Source organism: Chrysochloris asiatica, unplaced genomic scaffold, assembly GCF_000296735.1.
Source record: "Chrysochloris asiatica unplaced genomic scaffold, ChrAsi1.0 scaffold00117, whole genome shotgun sequence".
Taxonomy (NCBI): domain Eukaryota; kingdom Metazoa; phylum Chordata; class Mammalia; order Afrosoricida; family Chrysochloridae; genus Chrysochloris; species Chrysochloris asiatica.
This window is the reverse complement of record NW_006408635.1, coordinates 7,986,321-8,005,425: the sequence shown is the minus strand read 5'-3', so window position 1 is coordinate 8,005,425 and position 19,105 is coordinate 7,986,321. Positions and strand designations below refer to the sequence as shown.

At 45.7% G+C, this 19,105-nt stretch overlaps 1 protein-coding gene across 1 annotated transcript in view; it reads right to left on the bottom strand.

The window, feature by feature from the left end:
* Nucleotides 1-753: 753 nt before the first annotated feature.
* The window catches only part of SYTL3 (synaptotagmin-like 3), a 102,535-nt gene continuing 84,183 nt past the window's right edge, over nucleotides 754-19,105 (bottom strand). Inside the window, exons 9-14 of the mRNA XM_006868458.1 lie at nucleotides 12,009-12,111; nucleotides 7,185-7,352; nucleotides 4,663-4,768; nucleotides 3,444-3,549; nucleotides 1,879-2,084; nucleotides 754-863 (exon numbers count right to left, since the gene is read on the bottom strand). Of these exons, the coding sequence (XP_006868520.1) occupies nucleotides 754-863; nucleotides 1,879-2,084; nucleotides 3,444-3,549; nucleotides 4,663-4,768; nucleotides 7,185-7,352; nucleotides 12,009-12,111 (799 nt within the window). The remainder of the gene's footprint in view (nucleotides 864-1,878; nucleotides 2,085-3,443; nucleotides 3,550-4,662; nucleotides 4,769-7,184; nucleotides 7,353-12,008; nucleotides 12,112-19,105) is intronic.

Sequence of the window (19,105 nt, the reverse complement as noted above, 5' to 3'; positions counted from 1 at the left end):
AAGTGAAATAAAAGGTCTGCAGGGCCGTGGGCAGCGCGCACTTCATGTCTCTTTCCATGGCTGGAGGGGGAAGTCTCAGGAGCAGGCATGTTGTGTGAGGTGGGTTAATGTGCTGGACTGCAAGGTAACCACACAGTCAGCGGTTCAAGCTCACCAACTGCTCCTTAGAAACCCTACACAGGGTCTCTGAGTCAGAACCAACGGCACTTAAATGCCATACAGCATTCGGCCAAGTAGACCAATATAAAGCACAGGAGACATCATCTCGTTGCACTTCATGGATGGGGTGATTGGGGTTGGTTATGTAAGGGGGCTTCAAAAGGGTCCTGGAAAAATTGAATTTTTCCACAGTAACAAAGAAGAAGAGTGGCCCAAATGGTTTGCTGGTAACCAAAAGGTTGGCTGTTCAAACCCACCCAGCTGCTTACACACATAACGGGGCCACTCTAATACCCATAATATTATTCCATAAGTACTAGGAGACAGGTAATCAATGAACATTTATTAAAATCTGGACATTCCCACTTCTCAAAGAACGGTCACCAACCCAAGACTTACTTCTGTAATATCAGCAATCGCTCTTTATACACAAAGTGGGATCTGAAGATTATGGCTAGTTGGCTCCTGGCTGTGGAGAGGGAGGCTTTCACATTCCACACTGGACTGCAAGGTAACCACACAGTCAGCGGTTTGTGACTTACTTCACTGCCCTCGCAGTCCTCAAAGGCACCCAGGGACCTAGCAACCTTCACTTCAATGTAAGATGAGTGTCATGTCTGTCCACAAATTCGGACTGGAGAGGACTTTCTGCCATTGGAGCTTCAATGGGGAGCATGAATCAGTGCCTCCCGCTGGCTCTTCCTCTGTAACGAGAGGAAAATTAAAGCAGTAGCATCTTGACATCTCTTGCTTGAGCTTTTTAAGAATGAAGGTCAGCATGAACCCCTAGTATATTACCAACCCCTAGACTATAATGGGAAGACTCTTCAACAAAGCTAGTGCTCTGAGTATAGGTGGTCCGGCCTGGGGGCCATTTTCTTGACTCTGGTTTACTGGGCTGCTGCTACACTGCTTAATAAGTTACCAGGGTTAGGGTGGGGAGGAATCTGAGACTAGGGGCCAGATTTGCTCATTTGGAAGTAGGCCCTTAGGGGAAGGAGCATGGTGGCTCTGCAGGATAAGCACTGGGCTGCAAACAATGATGTCTACCGTTAGAACCCACCAGACGCTCTGGGAGAAAGATGAAGCTTTCTGCTTCCACAAAGACTTTTAAACAGCCTCCGAAACCACAGATAGGTCGCTATGAGTCAGAACCGACTATGGCACTTAACGGAAGGGGGTCGCTATGAGTCAGAACCGACTACGGCACTTAACGGAAGGGGGAGTGTATCTTGGGCAAGGTTTGTGATTGAGTCTTGTTCATCTTAAGTGGAAATCTGGTGTCAGAGTATTTAGGGGCCCTGCTGGCCCCTCCACCAGGCATCACCCCATACACAATGCCAGTAGTTGCCATTTCATCCTACTCCCAAGGAAATGCTTTGTGAATCGCCATTTGTTTGGGTTAAGCTATTTTTTCTGTAACACAATAATCCTTTTATGATTGATGCCAGAGCAAAAGCCAATACTGTACCTAGCCTAGTTTTTGTTTCCATAGCAGACATAAATCGGATTTAAATTGTTCGAATACTTGGCTTTATTACCTCTCCATAGTAAGAATTAAGACTTAGTAAGTAAATCCCACTTCGGGCAGGCAGGCAGGCCTGGCCATCTCCAAGCTAGCTAAGTCCCCTGCTACTGTGGAAGCATTTTGTTCTTGTAAGACCATCATTAAGGATAAATGATGTTTAAGCCCAAATCAATACTTGGCCATGAACTTACTTGAACCAAGTCTGGCTCCACCCAGGAGGCGGTCGTTCATACCAAAGATGGCCTGGTCCCAAACAGTCAGTTCCAAACTGGACTGTTTGAGTTGAGAAGTCGTGACCCCATTGAAGACAAAGGAGTGTTTCCACTGGGGACAAGCTTGTTTCTTCAGGACTGGAGACTTAAGTCGTAATTTGTGTTGGTCTGGCAGGGTGAGACAGCTAGACAAAAGAAAAATCATGGAAACTCAGTAACAATCACCCTCCACACAGCTTCCTTCCCTACTAGTACTCAAGCGTTGGCAGACTATATATAGCACGGCACTAAATCCTTTCTGAAAGGAAAAACTATGAGTAACGGAAATTAAAACTGGGACGTTCCAAATTTCTCTTAGAGCTGAGTCCTGCACCAAGCATTATGGGTAAATCGTAATGCTGAGGCCGCATCACCCTTGTTTTAATCTGGATATGCCTCCTACCAGTTGCTAGTACAGCTTACGAGAACTGCTACTAGAACCTTGTATACGTGTGTGCACTATCTAGACTCTTGGGAACATGAATGCAGAAAGGTCAAATAACTTGCCCAAGGCCATACAGGTAACAGCACACACAGCAAGGTCACAGGACTATCTTGACACCCTTGGGCAGTGTTCCTCCCTGGCTGGGGGAGGTCAACTCAACAGTAAGGACCTGTTTCCTTCTCCTTTGAAGAGAGGAGACTGGCACACACACAGGTCCTAGGTCACAATGACTTAAGATGTTACCTATGGAAATAACTACCACACACACTCCTGTTTTCATGCTTGATTTAAACACACAATGGATGTCATAAGCACAGATAAGATACGTGTTTCTGGTCAAAATGTAGTCTTCCAAATGTATTTTCAGCGTGTCCAAATCCCTTGAATTCTTGGAAATCAGGGTTTTAATATCGGTTCTATTGGGTTTTCATAGGAAAGCTTCAATAGGCTGAGCTTCAATGGCTGCCTTATCCTTTTTAATGTTCCAACAGTTTCTAGGTTCATGGCATCTATCAGTAAGTAATTGTCCCCCATGTGGTGCAAACAGTTAACATACTTAATTTCACTGTTAACCAAAAGTTGGAAGTTCAGAGGCACTTTGAAAGAGAGGCCAGGTGAGTTACTTCCAAAAAGGCAACCACTGGAAACCCTACAGAACACAGTTCTGTGTGTGAATGGGAGAATCAGGAACTGGATTAGACTCCGTGGCAACTGGTTTTCCTGTTTAAGCTTCCAGAAAGATCCAGGTGTGATGTTATAAGCACTGGACTACTAACTGCAAGGTGGTGCTGTTAACTGCCATTGGGTTGGTTCTGACCCATAGGAACCCTGTATAGGGTTGTCAAGGAGCAGGCTGGTAAACTTGAGCCACTGACATTGTGGTTCAAGCCAACGTTGCAGTCTAGCGCATTAACCTACAGCACCACACCAAGGTGGATGGTTCAAATCCACTAGCTGCTCTTGTGGCTGTAAGTCAGAATTGGTTCTGCACCTGACCTTGATCTCTCTCATGGGTCAACAGAAACTGGTCAATAGTTATTTGATTAAATCTAATGCTTACCCCTTAACAAATGAGTTTAAGGTGCCATCCGACCTCACAGGTAAGTTCCTGGCTCCCAGCACTACCAGACAGAGTTGACCATCGAGTGATGGCTGGTCTTCTGTTCCTGGAAGGAAAGTTAGTATGCAATCTCATCACATCAAATGGATAGCTCAATGACACAAGTTGTCTTCAGATCCCAAGAAAGCAGGCTCAAGTCCCACCCCGAGACACACCTGGTCCCACCAGCCTAACGTGGTAGCAGAAGGAAGGATTGCTAAAATCCAGGAAAACAGTAGATTCAGACAAAGAGGCCCAAGGAGAGGCAAAATGCAGACTTTTAAATTTCACTGTAACCAATGGTTTCTGGAAAGTAGGGGCCAGAAGTGACTACAGGGTGCTGATGACCCTTCGAGCTTGAATGTCAGAAAGTCCTCTTCCAGGAATAGGAAGTCACTAAAATCTATAAGGAGCTCTGGTAGCGTAGTGGTTACGAATCGGGCTGCGACACGCAAGGTCGGCAGTTTGAAACTACCAGCTGTTCCATGGGAGAAAGATGAGGCTTTCTGCTCCCGTAAAGATTTACAGCCTCGGAAACCCTGTACAGGGTCACTATGAGTTGGAACCGACTCCACGGCATACGACAACAAAATCTATAATGGATTGTACCTTCTCACCATCCTCATTCTCATTATTTCCCATACACCCCTGTGTCGTTTGAATCTCTAGCTCTTGCTGCTAACCACATGGTTAATGGTTCAAGTCCACCCAGACATACCTGAGAAGAAAGTCCTGGTTTTCTGAATTTGCCGCTAAAAACCCTTGTGTGCTCTGGCACATATGGGGTCACCATGAGTGGACTGAACAGCAACTGATTTTACTGTAAGTCTCTAGCATCTGACCTCGATCCCCTACCTTCCCTGGCAACAGGAACTGGGAGGCACTCCTGACCCTTCATGATCCAGTCTACACTGCAAGGGGAGACAGGCTGCACTTGCACCCTAAAAACCATGCAGAGTGGGTACAAAGGCCTCAACAGTTTAAAGAAATCTGGTTCTCTTACAAGTTATGTGCTTCCAAAGAGCCATTCCTCTGTTGGGAAGACTCTAAATGACTGGCATGTAGGGGTCCATGGATTGTTATGCCTAAAACATTCTTGTCCCCTCAAGCTAACCTGATGTCTCAGACTTTCATTAACAGCAACAATGCCCAGGACGAATGTTCAGGAGAATACACCTACCTTCTCCGGCCTCCTGGTCCGGCCTGGGTCCTGAAGGGAGGACAAGTTTAGCCCGGATGTCAAGTTCTCCATTGTTGACAGACCTACTGTCTTCACACTTCTCTGCCTGGGGGACAAGGCGAGGCTCAGAAGGAAGATCCCAACCCAGATCACCAGGTGCCTCGACCCTGGCTCTTTCCACAAATTTCCCCTCCCAAAGCCCCTACAGGCTCAAGAAAGCCCTTGGGTGGAGGGGACGAGACCGGGAAGGTTTGTCCTTCCTTCCATCTGCTGTGAATCTTCATCTCCAACCTGGGGAAAAAGCTCATCCAACCCAAAAGCCCACCCTAGTCAATGCATCAGATTAAAGTGACCCATCAGATTAAGGGGGCCCACCAGAATAGGGGGAGTCCTGGTGTGGCACTGTAGGGTAAACATTGGACTGCTAATCACAAGTTTGGTGGTTCAAACCCACCAGTTGCTCCTCAGAAATACTATTCAGGGTTGATATGAGTCCATACTGACTCTATACCAAGAACCAGTAGAAGGAACTACCCATCAGAGGAAGGGGCCCACTAGATTAAAGGAGCCCACCAAGGAAGGGGTCCTACCAGAAGAAGGAGACCTAGAGAACCTAAGGCACCCCTACACAGGGTCACCCCAACAAATCCTGCACACAACTTGAGTTTAAAAAACCAATGTCACCGCTACTCTAGCAAGCAGCAGCCCCTAGGTGACAGGAAGGGCTGCCGGGGAGGGGGGCAACACCCCCAGGTGGCGCTTCCTGCAGGCCAGCCCGAGGCAGGAGAAGTGAGGAGGGTGGCAATCAGAGCCTCCACCCAGCACCCCAGCACCGTGGCATCTCCTGGCACAGGGGTTCACGAACGCTGGCTGGCACCAGGGAACACCTTCTGACTTGGTGCACTTTCTCCTTGTCTGCTTGCCAGAGGTGCCGTCTTACATATGACCCTGCGCCAAGGACTGGCGACAGAGGTGACTCCACCCAGTCCCTGGTCAGCGGATTGTGTGTGAGTGGGGCTGGGAGGAGATTAAACTTTTAGTGGGAGAATCAGAGAGGGCATCCTGGAGGAGGCCCTGGCCTGAGCGATGGAGGGGCAGCCCAGGGAGCTCAGGGAGTCCCGAGAGCAGCCGGACCCTCAGTGTGAGCGGAGCACAGCAACAAGGGGTGCCAGACCTGGCGGAAAACCCACAAAGGCAGGCAGGGGGGCCACTGGCTTGTCTTGTAGTGGACGAGGTGGGCAGCCGGCAGAAAGGGAAGGATGTTGTGTGGGACAGGGCTGCCGTCTTGACCAAAACCAGCTTTCCTGAAGGCTCAGCAGGACAAGGCTTTGGCCACGTGGCCGGCAGGCAGCTCTGGGTGAGGCGCTGGCTGGAGTCACACGGTCTCGTCTCTGAGCAGAGAGACGCATTATGACTCGACTCGGGGCTTCAACGAGTCAGGACCCCCATGACCTTGGAGCGAGCCTGCTGTGATCTCTTTGCTGTGGTGCCCAGTACTGTCGGGAGCCAGGCCGCCTTCTTTCTTCATGAGAGCCCCATTCTGCATCTGGGCACAGCTGTGTGGAAAGGAGCGACCCAGAGCTCGAGTCTAGTCAAATCACACTTGGTCAGCCTGCTGTCCCATGCTGCTGCAAAGCCAGATGCCTGGAGCCCATGGGCTGGCCTCTGTCCCAGAGCCCAGGTACCAATGACTGCTCACCCCATGTTACTGGGGACCAGGGGTTGCCCCAGATCAAGAGTTCCCAAACAACAGCACATTTTAACCAGGCAACCAGTGACTGCAGCATGGTCCCCTCAGGGATGGCAGGATGGAATGCCCACAGACCAGTGAGGACTCCAACCTCACCCTCCCACCCCCACCACAGACATCGAGAGGGCCAGAGGAGGCCTTTGAGGCCCAGGCTGATGTCACCCCTTGTGCTGCTTGGAAAAGGGGTGCCAGGGGCATGAACAGGTTAAAGTCTGAGCAGGTTAAAGAGAATCTCAACCGAATCCAAAGGAGCCTCAGTGGCAGACTGTTCACAAAGGCCAGCAGTTCAAATCCACCACCTGCATTGGGAGAGAAAAATTCACTGGCAGCAAGTCAATTCAGACTCCCAGGTAGGGTTTCAGAGGTTGTCAATTTCTTTGAATGGCGTAGCTGGTGGATTCAAACTGCTGACTTTGTGGTTAGCAAGTCAAGGAGTAAACCACAGACCAGACCTGGCAATCTGTCCCAATAAAGACAACAGCCTGGGTAACCCTATGGGGCAGTTTGATTCTATCATGTGTGGTTGTTATGAGTTAGAATCAACTCAATGGTACAGCAACAACCTCACCTAGGACATCCTTTCCTGGAACCATCTCTGCCTACAGTTTACAGTGTGAAGTTCTGACTGGCAGGCCCAGTCACCGTACCTCTGAGGTCCCTGCCTCCTAGCTGGCTTTGCCTTCTGAGAACCTCTTGAAAAGCCAGTTTAGTTCTGGGGGTGGGGGCGGTGTGGGGATTCCTTCAAAATGGCCAGTCCCAAATCACATCTCACCTTAGGCTGGAGCGGGTACCAGAAGGCCTGTGTTGCACTGTCTCCAAAGTCCCACGTGGCCAGAGGAACAAGCACCTCGCCAAGAAACACCCGCCGGGTGAGGGCACCCAGGTGCCACACAGACACCTGCAGCTGCCGGGCTGCCAACTGTCCAGGGTCCACTTGGTACTGCGAGGCCAGAGCGGAGGAGTGTCAGCACAGCCCACATCCTGGGTCTTCCACAGCCTCCCCTTTAGGCTGAGGATCCAAGATGGGCAGAGGCCTCTCTCTGTCTAGAGAACCAAGACCCCAGCCCCCAGGCACTCTGCTCACTGCCAGGGACTGGCTGGCATTCTCAAAAGAGAGGCAATGTTGCTCATCTTCAGCCACGATCCTAGAAACCAAGCACAGGTCCCTACCAGTAGTGTGAGCACGTCCGGCCGTGCTGATACCCAAAGTTCTACATCATGGCTCACGCCAACAACCCCATTGAACCGGGGTTCTCCCACAGGGAACTGGGAGGTCAAGGTGCCTGTGTGCCGAGGGTCACACTGTCCTACAGGTGTGCGGCAGCTGGGCTGGGCTGAACTAGTGCTTGACTGAGTCCCGTTTTTGAACCCTGCTCACCCCACACTCCCATCCCTCACCCACCCCCGATCCTGGGATGGCTTTGATCTTACTGGATAAGGCATGTGTAGAACATTGGAGAGCAATGTTGTCAGGAAACAGCAAAAGTCACGTGATCCAGGGTTCTCATTTCAGACCTGCTCTGCAGGGATCTTCAAAGTGAGATACAACCTCCCCCCATCCGGAAGCACAGAAACACTCCCCAAGAGGTACTCTGCCCAGAAAACTTTGAGAGGTCAGTTTCTGGATCCTCAGTGTTCATATGTACTTTTCTCAAAACTGGCTGAGGTCCATTCTTACAACCCAGGCCTACAAACTTTGTAGATGCCAAAGGATGATACACACACTACCATCTGAGAAGCTTTTGTTTGGTCAGTGTGACTGTTGACTTAGGTTAGGTTAGGGTTCCCAGTGGATTGGCCAAACATGAGCCTAGTTGCTGTTCCATAATGCTGTTTAATGCAATGTGATGTCATCCGTTGCCTTTCATAATGAAATTTAATGTAATGTAATCAGTCAATCCATTGCAAAGGGTGTTCTTTAGGTGCGGTATGCCTTCAGAATATAAATATTTTGGTAGAATGTGAGTGCTCTCTTTCTCAACTCTGTACTCTTCTAGTCTCCTGACCTATAGATCTTGGGACTCCAATCAGCGAAGTCTCTAGTCTGCTGACTGACCTATGTAGTTTAGACTTGCAACCTCTACAGTCCAAGAGTCAGGAAGAGCCTCCAGCCTGCCTACCAACTTCCACAAGTGTGTGAGTCAATTTCGTGAAGTAAATCTCTCTCAAAACCCATCAAGTTGATTCTAACTCATAGCGACCCTATACAAGGTCCCTATGTAAATCTTTATAGGAGCAGACAGCTTCCTCTTCAAGGAGCAGCTGGTGGGTTCAAACCACTGACCTTGTGGTTAGCAGCCCAATGCCTGGTCCACAGTGCCACTACTGTATATATACAAGCTACAAGCACTTGGATAAAAATTTTAGGTGACTTGTTTGCTAGTCTGCATCGTCCACAACTTACAACATATTCACGCTATGATGGGTTACATGACCATCTTGGTTTGCTTGTGTGTTTTTTTGCTTCTTATCATTAATAATATGTACTAAATGAAGTCTTGGTGTAGTGCTATAAGATAAGCACTGGACTTCTAGACACAAAGTTGGGAGTTTAAAACTCAGCAGCCACTCCTTGGAAGCCCCATACAGAGTCGCTATGAATCAGAACCAACTCCAAAGCACTTAACAACAACAAATATACCGCTGCACTGTGTAATATGCAATGTTTCCAACCCTCAAAGACAAATCAAAGTCATTTATAAAGATACTGATAATAAAATAATAATGTAAAAAAAAAGACGTCAGAGCTGACTTACCGAAGTGTCGTCAGAACTGAATCCCATCATAAATTGAGGACTACCTGTATGTCAGCAGCTCAAATCCACCAGCTGCTCTTTGGAAACCCCGTACAGGGTCGCTATGAATCAGAACCAACTCAAGACAGTTAACACATATGTTGTTGTTGTTAAGTGCTATCAAGTTCATTTCCGAGGAGTAGCTGACGGGTTTGAACTGTCGACCTTGTGATTCACAGTCTAGTACATTGCCATATCAGGAGTCAGATATGTGTCTTTTTGGTTATATATATATATATATGCATCATATATATATAACCAAAAAAACCAAACCTACACACATTGATCAAGTCTGATTCATAAAAACCCTGTATAGGGTTTCTGAAGCTATAAATCTTTACAGGAGCAGAAAGTCTCATTTTTCTCCCAAGGAGTGGCTGGTGGGCTTGAACCTCGGACCTGGTTGCTAGTAATCTAATGCTTATCCTGTAGCACCATGAGGGTATAATTAATTGGTTCTGTTTCACTAGAGGGCCCTAGACAACGAGCTTCCCATCTTTCATGTTTTGCATGTTTCCATTAAAGACACAGCTTGCCCATGTGAGGCTGTTCAGGGTATCAGGGACTTCTTCCTGGATGGTATCAGGACCACTGAAATGCTGATAATATTCTGGATAAAGCCCTTGGATAAAAATTTTCGGTGACTTCTTTGTAATTCTGTGTACATTTTGAATGTTGTTGTTGATAAGGGTCACTGAGTCCATTCCGACCCATAGTGATCCTATATAGGGTTTCCAAGGAGCAGCTGGTGAGCTTGAACCACCGACTTTGCAGTTCAAATGACTTTGCAGTCTGATGCTTTAGCCCACAGCACCACACCAGGATTCTGTGCGTTTTGAATAGGTAGTTAAATATTTGAAAGCAATCAAACAATTAAATATTTATTTAAACAGTCAAGACTTAAAAAAAAAAAATGGTTAAATGCCACCAAGTCAGTTGTGACTCATAGTGACCCTGTGTAGGGTTTCCAAGGAGTGGCTGGTGAGTCTAAACCACTGACCTTGCAATTCAAACTGACCTTACTTACCCTATAGTGCCACACCAGCCAATCCTTAAATCAGTTTATAAAATGTGAAATAGTCTACCTCTGTTTAACAACATCCTTAATTTAACTTATGATCAATATTTTTAGATTGCAACTTAAAATATGTGAGGGAGATATGCAGTTTTTCAAAAATATTCTTAGCAAGTATGTGAGGAAAAGCATCTGAATGAACTCATTTCTAGGGACTTGTCATTGAAGCATGGTCCCTGGACTAGCCACATCAGCACCCTCATCCTAGCAGCATAGGTACCCTCATCACAGCATTATCAGTACTTTCATCTCAGCAGCATAGATATCCTCATCCCAACAGTATCAGCACCACCATCCCAGCAACAGCATACCACCTTCCCAGCCATCAACATCCTCATCCCAGCAGCATCAGCACCACCATCCCAGCAACAGCACACCATCATCCCAGTCGCATCAACATCCTCATTCCAACAGTATCAGCACCACCACTCTAGCAACATCAGTACCAGCATCCCAGCAGCATCAGCATCCTCATCCCAATAGCATTGGTACCCTCAGGCCAGCAATATCAATACCACCATCCCAACAGCACCAGCTGGTTAGAACTGTAAAATCTCAGGTTCAGCCCAACCCTGCTGAATCAGAGCCTGTATTTTAGAAAACTCCCAGGGGATTCCTATGCACATACATTTTGAGGAGCACAGTTATCCATTGTGGGTTAGCACTGTTCTTCCAGGAAGTATCTCTAAGCCTCAGTTTCTCCGGTGGGAAATCAGGACTCTAAGACCTACCGTAACCAATACACTGTCAGAGTACAGGAAACAACTATGGCTATGATTATTTCACAAACTCAGTTCTCTTATGTTAACTGCCTAGAAGCCCTTGGATTGGAGCTCCCATCTGCCCCCATGCATCAAAGCCTTTGCAGACTGAGACAATGGGATCCTGAGCTGCTCAGCTTTTCTGGGGCGTCTCCCTGTCTGCCTGCTGCTCCCTCCACCCACCCATCCACACACTCCAGGCATTAGCTCCAGCTCTCTCCTTCAATTAGTCAGACAGCTGCTCCCACTTCTGCCCTAAAGCAAGTCATGCATCTTCATCAATAACCAAGAAAGTATAAAATCCAAAAACTTTTCATAAGCTTTTCCACAAATAAGAAGCAAACTTGATTTGCTCACTATTACAATAAAGGAGCACTTTGGATTAGATATTAACTCAGTAGTGGAGTCTACACTGAAGGAGCCCTGGTGGTGCTGTGGGTTAAGCACTTGGCTGCGAACCAAAAGGTTGGCAGTTCAAACCCACCAGTCGCTCAGTGGGATACAAATAGAGTCTGCGTCCATAAAGGTTAAACCCTAGGAAACGTTATAGGGCAGTTCTGTCCTATAGGGGCACCGTGACTGGGAATTGATTCCATGGCAACAGATTTAGTAGTCTATACTCTTAGTCTCTGGTAGTCATAAAAATGCAATAGGACCACCCAGCTTGTTTAATTACTCTGCCTGTGCCTAGTTGTTAGCTGGAGAGAAGCTATTGAGGTTTTCTTTCACCATTTCCCAGAAATCATTAATGAAAGTCACTCTTAGAACTGCAGACTCTGTACTTTTCCTGGACAAAGGTGGGATTTTCTCTGCTACCTATTTGCCACTGATTGACAGCTATCCGCAGGAATAGGTAGATATCTGCATTTATGTTTAACTGGCTCAGGGTCTGGAAAGACTAACCCCGGCGTCCCATCTGGGATAGGGGAGGACCCAGAGCTCATAAATATTTGGCCAGCAAGTACCTTCAAGGTCTCCTGGAAGGTTGGGTCCACTGTGTTCTTTTGAACTCTGGTCTTGCGTTTCCCCTGGGAAGATCTGTCAGGCAGCAGGTAGATCTTTACATACCTAGTAACCAAACACAGACAGGACAAGGAGCAAGCTCAAAGAGGGCCAAAGAGTTCAGGTGAATACAAGCCACACACCAGTGCTTTCTTTAGCCTGTTGGTAGCCTGAAACGTTTTATTGAAATGATTTTCCCTTAATGTTTGAGCTCATTGTTCCACTTGTTTGTTTTTAGCTTTTTATTGTGAATTGAGTGAAGGCTTCCAGACAAGATCAACAGTTTTGCATTCAACAAATCCCAGAGTTTCCCTTCTTCCCTGTGTTTCCTATTGCCATTCCATCCCCCTTCCCATCCTATCTCAGTTCTGTTCCTTTTCTGATTTAGAATAATTGAGCATTCTATGGTAAACATATCTTACTGGTGTTGTTGTCCCCTACACATCTATCTACTGTTAGCTGAAACTGGGCCATGAAGGTGAGTTCCGTTCCAGACCTAAGGGTGGTCAAGGACCAGAGTTTCAGGTTTCTCCAGTCTCTTCCTAACCAGTAAGCCTGGTCTTTTTAAATTATTATTAACAATTTTGAATTTTGTTCTATATTTTCTCCCCCTCTTTCCGGGGCCTTCTAATGTGATCCCTTCTCAGAGCCGTTGGTAGTGGTGGCCAGACGCCATCGAGTTCTGGCGAAAGTGGATTTTGACGTGAATAAATGGGACTGTGGAGCATTAGTGTTGGTTGTGTGTCGTGGAGTCGGTTCTGACTCAAAGCGACCCTGCATAGGGTTTCCGAGGCTGTAAATCTTTACGGGAGCAGACCGCCTCATCTTTCTCCCATGGAGCGGCTGGTAGTTTTGAACTGCTGACCTTGAGGTTAGCATCCCAAATGGTAACCACTACACTACCAGAGCTCCTTGGAGTGTTAGCAGCAGTGAGCAATGTGGCTGGCAAGAGGCATAATTCTGATTTACACAGTCTTTGACCAAATGTTGACTCTGAGGGGTGTGAGACAGTCTGGTCTTCTTCATGCCCTACTCAGAATCGATCCCTTCATCACCTGTCATATGCCGAAGGTCAGGGAACCAGAGGCACTAAGGGCTTCAAGAGCTGTGAGCTCCTCTAATTCACCTGGACGTGAAGGTCATGAACCAGCTAGCTTTCCTCCCTTCACCTCACCACCCTCAGCAAAAGAAAAAAACAACAACAGGTGGGTGGAGATGAAAAGCATGCGTACTCACACTTTCTTTTGATTCTCCTTCTCCTGAATGTCAGGAAATGGAGGAGAAACTGCTGAGTTTGGAGGTAGCAAGACCTAGAGGTGGATGTTTTGTCTACCCTCTCAAATCTGGGCTTACAAGAAGATATGGCCCCTGTCCTGTTCTTGGCCGATCCCTCCATTTTGGCCCCTAGACAACTGTGATGGTTAATTTATGTGTCAACGTGGTTGTGCTATGGTGCCAGATGTTTGCTCAAAAACTAGTAAACTCACAAATGTAATCAAATAAATTGGCCTTAAGTAAAGTAGACTTGGAGTCTTGCTATGGCACTGGGGTAACAGCACTGGACTGCAAGGTCTGTTTGACCCACAAGGTCGGTGGTTCAAACTTACCAGCCACCCTTGGAAACCCTATACAGGGTATCTATAAGTTGGAAAGGCTTGATGGTGCTTAACATCAACAAAGCAGATTTACTAAGGACCAAGGAGCTCTGGTAGCGTAGTGGTTACGAATCAGGCTGCGAACTGCAAGGTCAGCACTTCGAAACTACCAGCTGTTCCGCGGGAGAAAGATGAGGCTTTCTGCTCCCGTAAAGATTTACAGCTTTGGAAACCCTGTACAGGGTCACTATGAGTCGGAACTGACTCCACGGCATATAACAACAACAACAACAAGGTGTGGGCAGAGCTTCATTATATTGTGTCAAGTATTGCAGAACTGACAGGATGGCATCTAACAACAAAAGGTATGTCTGACCCAAGACATGGGATTTTTATTTTCCTCGTATGCATGCAAAAGATGGGCAATCTATAAGGAAGACCAAATGAGAACTTTGAATTATGGTGTTGGGGAAGCATACTGAGTATCCCATGGACTTCCAGAACAAACAAATCTGTCTTGAAAGAAGTACAGCCAGAATGGGTTTAGAATAAGGATAATAAGACTTTGTGGCATGTACTTTGGGCTTGCTGTCAGAAGGACCAGTCCGTAAAGAAGGCCATCATGCTTGGTAAAGTGGAAGGTCAGCACAAAAGGGGATGGCCCTCAATGAAATGATTGATACAGTGCAGTAACTGCAACAATGAATTCCTAACGAGCAAATACTGTGACAATGCTACAGAACTGCTCTGTGCTTTTCACTGACCATAGGATCATTTGAATTGGAACCGACTGGCTAGTACCTTACAACCTTTCAAAGTGTGGGTGGACCTCATCTAAGCAGCTGAAGGTCTTCAGAGCAAAACTGGAGTTTCCCTAGCATTTATTCTACCTCTAGACAATGTTGTTGCTGTTAAATGCCATTTGCGTTGGTTCTGACCCATAGTGACCCTGTCTGTATAGGGTTTCCAACGAGTAGCTGGTGAGTTTGAACCACTGACCTAGTGGTTCAAGGCAATCTTGCAGTTGAATGCTTATCCTACAGCACCACACTTTAGATTATAAGTAGACTTTTATCAGAACTTTCTCACTCTTCACTTGTCCCATCGCTTGACCTATGGATTCTGAGATACAAGCCTGCAATTTCTAACTTACTTGTTACCTGAACTGTGGATTTTAAACTTGCCCACTTCCCATAATTCCCTGAGCCAATTCCTTAAAATGGTGGTGGTGGTTATGTGCCATAGAATCGGTTATGACTCATAGTGACCCTGCATAGGGTTTCCCAGGCTATAAATCTTTATGGGAGCAGAAAATGTCATCTTTCTCCCTTGGAATAACTGGTAGTTTCAAACAGCCCAACTCATAACCACTACCTGACCAGATTTCCTTAATTTCTCAAGGTCAGTTTGAGCCACAAGTTGGCAGTTTAAACTCACCAGTCGCACCTCAGAAACCCTATACAAGGTTGCTATGAGTCAAAACCAACTCGATGGCACTTAACAACAACATATAGCTATAAACACATACCCGTTCACACACACATTTCAGTGGTTGTTTTTCGAGAGAACTCTAAGACAACGATGTCTTCCAGCTATTGTGTTGGTGGCAAGGTTTCTGCTATCCCAGGCCCTATAACAGGCTAGAAACATGCTCAACATTCCCCAAACAGCAAGAGGCATCCCTCGATAAGTCCCTAAAGTATGTAGATCCTGAAGCTTAAGTCCAGCCTCTTGCAAAAGTGCTCCAAACTGACTGTCTCCAATTCCTCACCATTCATTTACTCTGAAATTATTTATCATGTTAAGATCTGACATATGCAAACAGCTTATTTAAAATACAGTTTAAAGTATTATAATACAATGCACATCCTTATACTTCCTATGTTGTTCTTAAGTGCCCTCCAGTCAGTTCCAACCCATAGTGACCTTTTATAGGAGGGTTTCTGAGAAGCAGCTGGTGAGCGTGAACTGCCGACCTTGCCGTTCAACCAGATTTGCAGTCCGGCACATTAACCCACAGCGCCACACCTTAAGAAATAATCCTGTCCATAAAAAGTAATAATCACCATGAATTTAGTATTTATCATTCTTTGTTTCCTCCTTGATAAGATATGTAGAAGTATGTTTCTTGATTTTCAAGCATTTTGTAATCTTCCAGATCTTCGGCTATTGATTTTTTTTTTTTTTTAACTTAATCTTTTATGGTCAGAACAATACACTGTGCATGGTTTTACTCATTTAAATTCATTGAGGCCTGTTTTATGGCCCAACATATGGTCTATCAGGGTGAATGTTCCATGTGCACTTGCAAAGACTCTGTACAGTGCAGTTGTTGCGTGCACTGCTCTATAGAAATTAATTATGTCAGATTACTTGATGCTCTTCAGTTATCCCACAGTCTTCCATCTCTGTTCTTCTTGTTTGTCTATTTGTACTATCAGTATGGTAGTAGAGGGGCTACTGTCACACAAAGATAAAAGAGCCAGGAGTGGAGTGTGCTGTTTGGCTCAGGGTCCCTGCACCGTGAAGCTCCTAGATCTTGGGGAAGATTGATTCCAAAGTCTATGGAGATCTCCAAAGAACACTGGCCACAACTCCTCTGTCGGTCTGTCGTACTGTGGTGGCTTGTGTGTTGCTGTGGTGCTAGAAGCTATGCCACCAGTATTTTAAATGCCACTAGGGTGACGCCTGGTGTGGCACTGAAGGTTGGTAGTTCAAAGTCACCAGCTGCTCCTTGGGAACCCTATACAGGGTCGCTATGGGTCAGGACCTACTTGACAGCACTTAACAACAATAACAAGGGTCACCCATGGTGGACAGTTTCAACTGAGCTTCCAGACTAAGCAAGCTAGGAAGAAGGAGAGGTGGACTACTGATCATTTAGCCACTGGAAAACTTAGGAACAGCAGTGGAACACTGTCAGACAGCATTGGAATACTGAAACTTGAAACATGATGCAGAGCACCAGAATATTGTCAGCTAGAGCTCTGGTAGCGTAGTGGTTACGAATCAGGCTGTGAACCGCAAGGTCAGCAGTTCGAAACTGCCAGCTGCTCCGCGGGAGAAAGATGAGGCTTTCTACTCCCGTAAAGATTTACACCCTCGGAAACCCTGCGCAGGGTCACTATGGGTCGGAACCGACTCCACAGTACTTAACAACAACATAGTGCCAGAAGACTATTATTTTTTCACCAGGAATTACTGATCCTCTTATCATTATGTAATGTCCTGCTTTATCACTGTTAATACTCCTTGTTCTAAGGTATGTGTGTTTTGTTTTAATATTAACATAACCAGCTGACTTGTTTATGATTATAGCTTTATGATATATCTTATTCCATGTTTGTTGCTTGGTTTTTGTTCTTCTTTTATTTCGTTTAATAGAATTTAAAAATTCCTTTTACCTCCTCTCTTGACATTTTCAGGAGCCCTGGTTTAACGTAGTGGTTTGTGAGTTGGGCTGCTAACCGCAAGATCAGCAACTTGAATCTACCAGTCACTTCAACGTAGATACTTGAGGCTTACTGCTCCCATAAGGATTCACAGTCTCAGGAACCCTATACAGGGTCAATGTGCTTCAGAACTGACTCCACACAACCACCACCAGCCATTGACATTTCAGCATTACTTCACTGCTTTACTTATCAATGGATTCTAGGAATTACAATCTGCATACTTGATTTATCCGATTCTATCTTGAGTGAATAGCAAACATTTCAAATATAATGTAAGGATCTTAAAACAATATGGCTCCATTTATCCCCTCCTGCCCTTTCAGTTAGTTTGGTCATAGATTTTACTTTTACATGCGTTATAAACCCCACAATACAATGTATTATTTTTGCTTTTAACAGTCAAATTTTAGAAGAAATTAAGAAATCAGAAAATATTTTCTATTTACCAAGAGCCCTGGTAGTGCTATGGGTTACATATTGGGCTGATAACCAAAAGGGTGGTGGTTCAAACCCACCAGTCACTCCAATGGGGAAAGATGTGGCAGTCTGCACCTGTGAAGATTTACACCCTCAAGGACTCTATGAAGCAGTTCTACTCGGTCCTACAAACAGAGTGAATCAGAATGAGCTGTGAATCAGAATTAACTCACTAGCAGTGGGTTTGGGGTCTAGCTATCATTTCTAGCATTCTTCACAGCAGAGGAGAGTTTGATCAGGTTAATAACCCTTTCATTTTCCACCCTCCTTTCCTAGCTGGCTATTAGACAGCGTGATAAAAATGTTCCATGTAGGAAAAAAGAAAGGCAAAAATAAGATCCCTGCCTTAGCTAGACATAGAAAATCAATTCCAAATCGAATGTCAAAAGATTTAAGTGTAAATGATAAAACTCGATTACAAGAAAAGCTAGAACTTGGATGACAGGAAGGTAATGTACAACAAGATGGAGATTGGCAGAGGAAAGAAGAAGGTAGTAGAAGACACAGGGAGAAATGCAAGAGTTAAAGTGGATAGAAGTAAATACTGTTAACTGATGGTGCATGGAAGGGAATGCAGTCATAGCAATGAAAGTAAGTATAGGATTTGTTGAATGTAAAACTGATGATGTGCTCTGTAAACGGAAGGAAGGGAAGGAGGGAGGAAGGAAGGAAGGAAGAGAAACATGCACCTATAACCTTTGGATAGCACTGGAGTTTGTCTACTAACACCAAAAGCAGAGATTTGTTTTGTTTTGTTTTCAAAGAAAAGACTTGATAAAATTGACATTATCAAGTTTTCTACAAGTGAAATCATCACAAGGAACCCTGGTAGCTCGATGGTTAAGCACTTGGCTGCTAACCACAAGGTTGGTGGTTTGAACCCACCAGCAGCTCCAAGGGAGAAAAGATCTGGTGATCTGCTCCACAAAGATGACCGCCTAGGAAAGTCTATGGGGCAGTTCTCCTCTGTTACACCAGGGGACTCTGTGAGTGGATGATATATAAGTGTATATATAGAGTCCTGGTGTGGCGCTGTGGGTTAATGTGTCAGACTGCAAAGCTGTTTGAACTGCAAGGTCAGCAGTTCAAGCTCACCAGCTACTCCTTGGAAACCCTATACATGGTCACTACGGGTCAGAATCAACTCAACGGCACTTAACAACAACAAACATGAGTATATAGTGGCACAATAGAGGACCGCCTAGGAAACCCTATAGGACAGTTCTCCTTGTCATATAAGATTGCTATCAGTGGGAACTGACTCAACTGCACACAACAATAAAGTTATCACAAACATTACAATGCATATAATGATTTAAGAGTTTGTATTGGAAATAGGTTTTGTTTTTTTTTGGATTTTTATAGCCACAATAGTAAAAAGTTGGAGACAGTCTAAATGCACATCACCAGAAGAATGGTCAAACAAACTCCGGTACGCACACAGTGGAATGCACTGTTGAAGAATAAGTATCTGCAAAACACCTCTCAGCCTGGGTGAACCTGGAGGACATTACGCTGACTGAAATTAGTCAA